At 35.3% G+C, this 11,198-nt stretch overlaps 1 protein-coding gene across 1 annotated transcript in view; it reads left to right on the top strand.

Annotated features, from left to right (window-relative positions):
- Ralgps2 (Ral GEF with PH domain and SH3 binding motif 2) overlaps window positions 1-11,198 on the top strand; it is a 232,130-nt gene that overhangs the window by 201,578 nt on the left and 19,354 nt on the right. The window contains exons 18-21 of the mRNA XM_023703572.1: window positions 2,090-2,144; window positions 5,332-5,409; window positions 6,924-7,029; window positions 9,652-9,744. Of these exons, the coding sequence (XP_023559340.1) occupies window positions 2,090-2,144; window positions 5,332-5,409; window positions 6,924-7,029; window positions 9,652-9,744 (332 nt within the window). The remainder of the gene's footprint in view (window positions 1-2,089; window positions 2,145-5,331; window positions 5,410-6,923; window positions 7,030-9,651; window positions 9,745-11,198) is intronic.

The following is an 11,198-nucleotide window of genomic DNA, read 5'->3' as shown; positions in this document are numbered from 1 at the left end:
CATTGCTATCTGTTTATCAGTAAAACTTTGGAAAAGAAAAGAAAATTATGCTGAAAGCCTCAGTGTAGAAGCTGTTGTGGTTCTGAGTGGATTTTGTGGCTTCATGTATGTGTTTTTAGTAACTGTAAGGCTGTTAAGTGGGTAAACAGTAAAATATTTATCTTTGAACATCAAAGACATTACACATAGGCATTTTCCTTCCAGTTTTTGTTTCTGTTTTAACATGAGAAAATAATACCTTATGTTGTTCTTACTGCACACAAAGATTTTTTTCTTAGCCATAAACCATAACATGAAATACTTATCTGTACTACAAAGACTTTGAGAAAGTACTATGTAAAAATTTGTAAGTGGTATGGTAATAGCCTCAAACATTTCTAATGTGAAATATATGTTTCTAAACTGACCCATGTGAGATTGATACTTCTGGAAAGGTTTATATTTCCTACAAGTAAATCAGACTAATTTGCTTAAATTTTCAGTCTTTACCACATAATGCTTCAAATCAAAACATAATCTACAAAGCCCTATAGTATGGTGACTTTTAATTCCTGTTATTTGGGCAGAGGCAGGAAGATTCCAAGTTGAAGGCCAGGCTGGTATTGGTTTGAAGAAAGGGTTGCACTATGTAACCTAGAATAGGCCCAAGCTCGCAGCATTCCTCCTGCCTCAGCCTTCCTGGTACGGGGATAACGGGTGTGTGCCACCATGCTTAGTAGCCTGGGCAATTTACCAGAGTCCTGACAAAAAAAAAAAAAAAATTATTTAAGAAATGTCTGGAGATAAAGTCAGAGTTCCATGGGTTTCGTCACTGATACCACCAACTGTTATCATCTACCAGATTCCATTACCATCAGGTCACCTCTGGCTCCTCATCTAAACCAAGAAATACAAAAATTTGCTTAATGACCGTTGCCCCAGTTCATCCAGGGCTGTACATAACTGCCATGTGAAATACATAAAAGAAATATAATCATGTAATTGTTCCCTTATTGTGTTAGAGTTAGAATCTCTCTTGCAACCTCTTTTTTTTTTTTTTTTGGTCTGTCTTTTTGAAACAGTTTCTCACCATGTAGTTCAGGCTGGCCTTTGTAGCCCAGGCTGGTCTCAAACTCACAAGGATCCTCCTGCCTCAGCCTCCCAAGTGCTGTGATTACAGTCATGTGCCACCTCACTTCTCCTGGAGCCTAAAAAGCTGATGGACAATTCAATTTGAAAATGTTTTCTTCAACCTTGTTTCTAAAGGCAAGAAATTAATTTGAGTAGTACAGGTTTCAGTGCAAAAAAGTACACCACAATGTCATAGGATTTCATAATTATATAGATATTGTGACAAATTTCATGAGAAAAAATTGTGTTCTATACATTTTGTGATGGTTGTTTAGCAGTGTATTTTTAGCTATAAGTAGTCATGCAAAAATGTCTTACTCTGCTTTGTTGTTTTAGGTAGCTTTATTAGTGGTATTCCAATACATTGCAAAACATAGCAGGAGTGATATTAGAATAAAAACAATATATGGATGTTTGCCAACAGTGTAATTGTCATTTTATGAGCACAGAGAAAATTTTTTTTTTAATCTTTCTTTTATGTATTTGTTTGGTACAGGGTCTTGCTCCACAGCTCGGAATCATAGTGATCCGCCTGTCTCAGCCTCCCCAGCGCTGGGATTATAGGCATGCACCACTAGGCCTGCTTCAGTGGCCCACATGGTGCTCCTGGGGTTCCGGGCTTGCCTGGCAAGCAGTACCAGGGATCAAACCCGGGTCCCTGTGATTGCCAGGCAAGCACTTAGACCGCTGAGCTATCTCCCCAGCTTTATTTTCATTTCTTAAATGTTTGAAAGCTTTATTAGTATATGTTTGCAGTACACAAATGGTGACATCATTTAGGGAGTGAGAACACGTACATGGCACATCTTCTTTTGATTTCCACTTTAGGTCTTCTTCCCATTTGAAAAACATTTATGTCCCTGTTTCTTACTAGATACCTTTCATTTTGCTCTTTATGTATACTGTAGATTTTTTAAAATATAGCATCCAAACCAGACAAATAATTGTGGTATTTAAATAAAGTATCTTTTGGTTTTAGGTAGTAGTGATGGTTCTGAACTAAGTGAAGAGACTTCATGGCCTGCTTTTGAAAGGTAAGAGAAATTGACCATTTGAATAGCTTTGAGTGTATTTTATCTGTATGAAATTATGTAATATGAATTTGAAGTGAATTTTTTTTTTCTATCTCAGACTATGTAAGTTTCCTTCTGGTAGAAGAATTAAGTTGTTCATATTTCAATTTGGAATTTATGTAGTAAGAATGATGAATTTTTGGTAACCTTATAGATATGTATATTTATTGGGTATTTTTACACATGTATTTAAATTTCAAGTATATTTAACATTGCAACTTAATTTAAAAAATATATATATATTTGGTGCAGGGTCTCACTACACAGGTCAGACTCATGGTGATTCTCCTGTTTTTAGCATCCCTAGTGCTAGAATTACAGGCGTGTGTCACCACGCCTGGACTTGGTGGCTGGCTCAGTGGGGCTGGCACCGCATGTGGCGCCTAGGATTGAACCCCAGTTCCTGCACTTGCCTAACCAGACACTTAGTCCACTGAGCTATTTTGCCAGCCCAAAATTTTAAAATAATATTAATAAAATTTTGTTGTCTATAAGAAAGACTGCATTTGTGTGGAGTAAATAATGCTATATTGATATTCACCTCAAGGTCTAAGAACGTGGCCAAACAATTCAAGTGGTTTATATTAAATGTTCATTAGGATTCTTTCTTCTTTTTAGCTAATTAGTTTATGTACAAAATGGAACAATTACTTTGTAGAAGGGTTTTTTGTTTTGTTTTTTTTTTTTTTTGGAGGCTTGAACTGCCTTTAGGGCATTTCTGGTTTGCAGTGACGGTCTGGGTTGGAACCCCAGAAGCTTGAGCTTGAGGGCTTTGTTTAAGCAGGCACTTAAACAACTGAGATACTGGGCAGGTGCCCAGAACAATTACTTTGGTCAAGAATCAAATGTCCTTAGTCTAAGAACAGTGTTACTGAAGTGATCAGAGGTAACATGAGAATCCTAATGGACAGGTTACAAAATCAACATTCAAAACCAATAGTGTTCTTGTATATCAATAATGAACCCACTGAGAAAGAAATCAGGAAAACAGTTCCATTCACAATAGCTAAAATCAACCTGACCAAAGAGGTGACAAACTTCTATAAGGAAAATTTTTGAACTCTGAAGAAAAAAATTGAAGACGTTAGAAAATGTAGGGGCCAGGGAGATAGCTCAGTAGAATAAGTGCTTGCCTGGCAAGCACAAGGGCCTGAGTTCAATCCCCGGTTCCACAAAAAAAAAATATAGATAGATAGATAGATATTCCTTGTTCTTGGATTGGAAGAACTAATATAGTAAGCATAGCAATATTACCAAAGTGATCTATAAATTTAATGCACTCTCTATTGAAATACCAACAACATTCTTGCCAAAACTAAAAAAAAATAATCCTCAAGTTCATATGGAACCAAAGAAGACCAATAGGAACCAATGTAGTCCCGAGTTGTTAAGTCACTTTTCAATAGAAAACAACTTACAATTACATTATATATTTTAATTAACTTTAAGCTGGTTAATTGGAAAATTGGATCCTTATTCCTGATTCCTCACCAGTATATGATTAAGATTTTACATACAAGCCCTGTGTTTTTAAAGTACAGTATTTTTTGGTCCTTTGTATGCTATTGGTGTTCCAAGCTTTGATCTCATTTGTAGGATTCTTTAAAATTTATTTGTACATAATTGCCTTTCTTCCAGTCTATTTTCTTAATTTCTGTTTGCCTAAAGTCGAAAAACCACAAGAATGGACAATTATATGTTCTCTGAATTTGTGCATATTATCTTTCTTTCTAGAAGGAGTATGATACCATCAGCTATTGATTATAGAATTCATTATAACTTTTAGATAATAACTACTGATTAGCAAAATTGTTTTTTCCACTGCTTAAGTTATAAGTGAGTAACCCAAATTGGTATTGTGTTAATCTGTTTTTATCCCAGCAGGTTTCTTATCAAGACAGTATTTATTGACATTGCTTTCACATCTCAAAACAATGTTTTTCTTTTATGACAGGTATTTTGCTTTGCAGCTAAGGGGGAAAAGTCTAATCGTGCCAAGTTAAAATCAGTGACTCCTTTTTTGTTTTGTTTTGTTTTTGTTTTTAGAGACAATGTCTTCCTACATAGTTTATACTGGCCTTGAACTCATTATGTAGCCCAGGCTATCCTCAAACTTACATTGATCCAGCCTCACATTGATCCAGCCTCGATAGTACTGGGATTAGAGGTGTGTGCCACCACATTTGGCAAATCAGTGGCTCTTAAAACATTTAAAAACGGTTAAACATGGGTTTTCCAGCAAGATTCAGACATGAAATAATAAAAAGTAAGTGTAGAATAGGATTTAAAATATTTCCCTGGTAATAGCTCAGTGGCGCAAGTGCCACAAGGTCTTGAATTTGATTCCCAGTACCAAAAAAAAAAAAAAATTTAAAACACCTCACTGACTGTGAATTACAAACTTGAAGGTAGTACTCTGAATTTTAGCACACCATTTTGTATTATTTTCTAGAGAGACATCAAATATATTGTGGCTTAAGTTGTTACAGTAATGCTTAAGTATTGTTCATCAGCACTGCTATTTTTGCTTTTCTCACACAATGAAGCTTCATTGTTTCTCCATCTTTCCTGTTAAATCTGATGTATCATTTTGTGTAAATATCAACTTGCACAGTATCCTTTGTTGACTATCAGTTGACTTAGAAATAAAATAGTGCCCATATTTAATTACACAGTTTGTCTCCTTTATTTTCTTTGACTTACTATAAAAATGTTTTCCTTAGCTTTAAAGTTACAAACCACATGACTTTTAGGTGTCTTCATAGGGACATAAAATAAAAATGAATTATTTCTGTAAATCCAGGCATCAAATTTAAAATCAAATGCAGAAAGTAGAATACGAACAAGGCTTTCTAAAGCATTTTTCAAGATTTTATATAATTTGGCTAAAAAAAATACCTTTTTAGTTCTTCTGGTGGGTGGATGAAAATAAGTGTGTATGAATAAATGTATAATATGTATTAAATACCTATAAATATTTTTTAAAACGTACTGCGCGCTTTAAAAAGGGCAATCACATATTGTCCTTTTGTAAGATTTAGAAAGCAGTGTTACACAACGATGCTCTCTTGTAGTGTTCTTGGTATTGGTGATAATTGTGTGAATAAAAGTGTATGTAATATATACAATTTATAATGGAATCCAACAGGAACAGATTATACCATTCTCTGGGCCCAGTGACAAGAATGGCACGAAATGGCTATCGAAGCCACGTGAAGGCCAGCAGGTACAATTCCCCTGTATTCAGGGGTCACAGAACTTCCCTCTGGTGTTGGTGATTGGCTTATATGGGTGTGGTCTGACATTTCTACTCTATCTCAGCTAATTGGTCTTAAAAACAAATTGCCCATGGATAATTTTCTTCCATGATGTAATATAGGGATAAATTGAAACTATTCTTCCTAATCTCAGAGCTAGCTAATTGCTAAGTTTTTTTTATCTTTATCAGTTTCTTTAAACGCTTCCAGGTTGGTAGCCTTTTAACTGCACAAGTCTAACACTGCTAATTATTGTATAGCAATATAAAATTCTAATTCTTAAACTACAATCAGAGCATTTTGCTAATGAGTTTACATTTGTCCTTTTTAAGAATTCTTTTCCAATATGCCACAGATCTTGAATCTAGGCAAGTCTACTTGATTAAATAATATTTGTATACTTCAACATGTCATGAGTCTTTTTCTGCAGTATGTTAACTATGGAAGAAGGATAGTACATTAATTGGAAATATGAGATTTAGTGATAATGGGAAATCAATTCAAATGCAGTAAATAGCCAACTTTATGTCTACTTGATGGTGTCTAATTTAATATATACTTCCCTGATTATAAATAGCTCTACCATAAAATTTCTTATTTTTAGGTTAAGTCACTCTGAAGACACCTAAATAACCAAAAAGGAATAAACTGGAAAACTTGTTTTCTTTGCTGTTGTAGGAATGCTATATCTCATATAAAATCACCAAAGAATGCCATTTTTATTAGTGTTTTAATTGATTCATGTAAAAATTTTTCTTGTTTTGAAGTATAGGATATAGTATATCAAATCAGTTGTGGAAAGATATTAAAGTGTGTTGTTATTTTATGATGGTTTTTAAAGATATATACAGCAAAAAGAAAGTCTGTCAGAGGTTATTCCTTTCTTGGAGAGCTGTTAGACATAAGCAAACACTTATGCCATGGTCGCATTTGAAAGTCATTAAAATTTATTACCAAAAAAAAAGTTTTTAAAAAACATTATTACATTTTTTTTTCACTTATTTTAGAATTCAATTAAGCATGAGTTTTCTCCTTATGCCTTTGTGAGCTTCTGCTATTTTCATTTTCAGTTTTATTTACTTAAATGCTTTTAATAGAAAGAATCCTCATCTCTCCTACCAGGACTTAAATTTTCTATGGGGAAAATAAAGTTGCAACAGTGATGCTACATGGCATGTTAAGAAGAAGGGAAAACTCTTTATAATTTTTTGTGTTAACCTGTATTTTGTGAATTCTTGCATTCTTTCTAAATTATACTTATTCAAATATAGAACTGTGTGTTTTAACCATCTGCTGACTTTAATAACTTTGTAATTAACTTTTGTGACAGCTTATAAATTTTAGTAAATCTTTAAAATTAATAGTGTCTTCTTAGCTGTGAGTAAAGTAGCAAAGTTTTTAAATTAATAATTACATTTTATTTAAATATCTAATCATTACAATAGACAAAAGCTCTTACTTTTTCTTCATTCCATTGTTATAGTTCTGCAGAGTCAGAAGATTTGGCTGTACATTTATATCCAGGAGCTGTTACTATTCAAGGTGTTCTCAGGAGGAAAACTTTGTTAAAAGAAGGCAAAAAACCAACAGTAAGATTTAATTATTTTTAAACACACTTCTAAAAAAAAAAAACCACATGTAGTAAACAATTGAAAAGAATCAGATATATTATTCACTTGAAGTAATTTTAAATACCCATTTTCCTCCACATATTTAATTTAAAGCTTTATATCAGCTAGATAAAAGTGTCACTTATGACACTTTATATCATAAGTGTCAGCTGAATCACATGCTAGGCACAGTTGCTTAAAGTCAGGATACTCCTGTACTGTACATCCTTTTATCCTCTAATATAATTCTTGTGCAAAATTGCTTCTTGTGCGAAGTATATGGCTAAGTATTGTAGTAATATGTTTAGGAAAAATAGAGAGCAACAACTTAAAAGCTGGAATTCAATGAAATTTGTTTCAGTTTATTTAAATTCCTATAATGTAATTTTGTTTTCCTGTTTAAAAAAATACATATGTATTAAATATTCTCCAGACAGCAACTTTATTGTGGGGGAAGAAGGGTAAGTGGAGCAAAAATATATGAAACCTTTGATATATAACCACACTTAAAGCTTTGAAAATATGAGGGCTTTATAAAATATTAAGGTGAAGGTCCAGGGAGATGGCTCAGTAGAATAAGTGCTTCTCTGGCAAGCGCAGGGGCCTTAGTTCAATCCCCAGTTCCGGGGGGTGGGGGAGATATATATATATATATATATATATATATTTTTTTTTTTTTTAAGGTGATTTTCATCTAAGTAATCTTATGCTGCTTATAGTAAATGAAAGGCTCATACAATCCAGAAGCCACACTGGACTATCCCATGAACTCAAAGTGCTGTATCTGTTGCATTACTGTGAATATTGTATGGCTGATGTTAAATAGAGCAGTAAGTGAGACAAGACCAAGCGTCTGCCTCATGGAGATTACTTTCTAGTGAAGAAAAACACAGAGTAAACCTTTTACAATGGGTTATGGGAAGCACAATGAGCGTTTGACTTAAAGGTACTTGAGCTAAGATCTATGAAGAAAGTGACTTGGCCTTTTGAAGATTGAGTACAAGAGACAAGGAGTTTTGTGCCTTGTGTAGTTGAAGCATTGAAAGTGGAGGAGATAAAGTCAAAAGAGTATAGTGCTGATGATATAATACTTGTGATATATAAGAGAGACTGGAAATGAAGATAACTTCTGGATTTGGGGACTGGACTTGGAGGTTGTTTGCAACATTTTTTGAAATGGTTATACAAGTAATTTTTGACTAAGTTCAGTTTGACATACTTAATATTTGAGTACAGCTGTCAAAAAGCTTTGCTCTTGAAAAAGTACAGTTCCTGGTTCACTAGAGAGATGTGGGTCAGAGGTGGTGATTTGGGCGTACAAAAAGTGAAGTACTGAAATGGATGTGAAAGATGACGAAGAAGGTATCGCTGGGGAAGGAAAAAGCCGGAGAAAACCTCTGTAGCATCAAAAGTCCACAGTGGGAGTGCCAAGGAAAACAGTGATGTCCTAGATGCCTAGAGCTGCAGTACTTCCCTCAGGAAAGAGCGTTCAGCTGTGTTACATAGACTTTGCCTGTGACAGAGATTTATGCTCTGGTAAGACATCAGTGGCCAGTGACCTAGACACAAGCTATTTCAGCCTGAAAGTCAAATTAGCAAGGTCAGTAGAAAATGGACAAAATAAAAGTAGAGGCAGGAATTGGAGACAAACTTGCAAGGGGTTGTGCTTTGACACAGGGACCACATGCTGTGCCGGCCCTGCTCCGGGTATGCCAGGCGGGCCACTGAGACAGGGTGTGGTGGCGCACACCTGTAATCCCAGCAGCGGGGAGGCTGAAACAGAAGGGTCACTACAAGTCAGAGCTGTATAGTGAGACCCTGGGCCAAATACATTTAAATAAAAGAAATTGTACTTTGAAAGGAGCAGAAAAATGAGAACAGGGTTTAGGGGCTGTTGAGAAAAGAGCATTACTAAGGCTCATTTGTGTAATGATGGTAGAGGGAGAGAAATTGAGATGCAGTGGAGAGAGGTGTTTATAACAGAAGCAAATTAACAAAATAGGAAAATCTAGATAGAATCAGGATTTATCTAGTCCTCATAAGAAGACAGGCATGTAGATCTGCAAGCAGCTGGAGTCAGTGCTGGGAAAATGAGGTTATGCTCACCAGAATTTCTCCAGCAATTATGATATGAAAGGAAAATATACCAGTTTGAGATTGGTAATTGTACTTTTATCAGTAGAAATAATTGTGTGCTTTCTCCAGCGGTAGTCAACTACTGTGATATGGTACCAGATAGAGAATTAGATTTGACTAGGGGTTAGAGTTTTATCAGGGAAGAGGGCCCTTTTTTTAGAAGGGAGTGGATGCAGTGCTAGACCAGTGCCAGATCTGAGGGAAAGGGAGGGGACAAAGGAGGTGACCACAGTAGTAGATAATACTTAAAAATGAAGAATTCTTAAGATCAAGAATTATCTGAACAAGTGTAGTAGTGCATTAGCTAAAAGTGATAGAGATGTTTGAGTTAAAGATTTCAGAAGTGCTACAACTTGACTCTGAGATTAAGACGTTGATGATTGAAGTGAAGAGTGACACTCAGAAAGTAAAGAAACTAAGAAGCCAGCAAAATTTTAACAGTATATTCACATCTGTGCTCTCCAGGTAGCATCTTGGACAAAATATTGGGCAGCCTTGTGTGGAACACAACTTTTTTATTATGCTGCCAAGTCTCTGAAGGCTACAGAACGCAAGCATGTAAGTATCTGTCCTTTCAATTCTTAGCTTTGTTTCATAGCCTTTTCATGGTTGTAGAGAAAGTAGTCCTTATGTGGCTCCTGGTCTGGATGTGATAATGAAATTATTTTTATTTAGTAGATCTTGGAATAACACCTATACTTTGAAGTTGTGTTTTGAATACCGTTTTTTCCTTTTTTTTTTTTTTTTTTTTTAAATTTATGTATTTGGTACAGGGTCTCACTACGCAACTCAGACTTACAGTGCTCCTCCTATTTTTAGCCTCCACAGCGCTGAGATTACAGGCGTGTGCTACCACCCTCAGACTCAGTGGCCAGCTCAGCACACCCCAGGACAGGGCTGGCATGGCATGCAGGACTGGAGATCAAACCCTATTCTCTGCACTTGCCAAAACAGGCACTTAGTTCACTGAGCTATCTCACCAGCCCACCATTTTTCATTGCAAATGTCAGAACTCCTTATTAAAAATACCAGTCTTGGGCCAGGGAGATGGCTCAGTGGAATAAGTGCTTCCCTGGGAAGCACAAGGACCTGAGTTCAATCCCTGGTTCCGCACCAAAAAAAAAAAAAAAAAAAAAAAAACACCAAAAAAAAAAAAAAAAAAAAAACCAGTCTTGGCATCAAAGTTTCCTCAGTCCTGAGCTTCTGGTTCAAACTAGTCTTAGTTCTGAGTATGTAAAATGTGAAAATTTGGGACCAACATCTAAAGTTCTTTCTTGGGGTTGGGGAGATATCTCAGCAGTCTAAAGGCCTGCCCGGCAAGCTCAAGGACCTAGATTTGATCCCTGGTACAACATACTGTGCTGGCCCCAAAACTGGGCATGGTGGCACATGAGACAGGAGGATCACAGCGAGTCTGAACTATGTAGTGACACCCTGTGTCCAATAAACAAATGAATAGAAGTAAGTTATTTCTGTGATGTGATAATGTTCTCAACACTGAAGAGGAATGGGTGATTATATACTATTTCAGTGAAGCCTCTTGATAATTCTCAGGGTAGAATCTTCCTATAAATCTCTTTTCATGTTATTTTTTTTCTATGCTTGTGATAAAATCTTTAAAAAGCACAGTTTCCCATGTTGCATTAATAAAATCCCTTTAAGAAGAATTTATTTCTAAGTCATGCTGGAAGGAAGGAAAATTAAATGGTTTACCCCACTAAGATGAGATAGATCACTGAAGAAAAGTTAAGTTCCCTTTTTCTTCTTACAAATTTCATAGATGACACTGTAAGTCAGAGAAGGTGTATTTTATTCTCACAGTGTTAACTCTTTAATCAAACAAAAAGTATAGAAGAGAACATTTTTGACCTAAAAGGGAAATCCGAAAGGATTATGTTGCTTTATCAGCCTGTACAGCTTCTCATCACTTTCCTAAATTTCATATTGTTGCCTTTTCATTAAAGTATTAACATCTGTTTCCTTAATTAATATATAATGTGTGTTTTGAGGTT

This window comes from Octodon degus, unplaced genomic scaffold, assembly GCF_000260255.1.
Source record: "Octodon degus isolate 3935 unplaced genomic scaffold, OctDeg1.0 scaffold00176, whole genome shotgun sequence".
Taxonomy (NCBI): domain Eukaryota; kingdom Metazoa; phylum Chordata; class Mammalia; order Rodentia; family Octodontidae; genus Octodon; species Octodon degus.
Note: the sequence above shows the minus strand (reverse complement) of the source record. Positions and strands in the feature narration are given on the sequence as shown.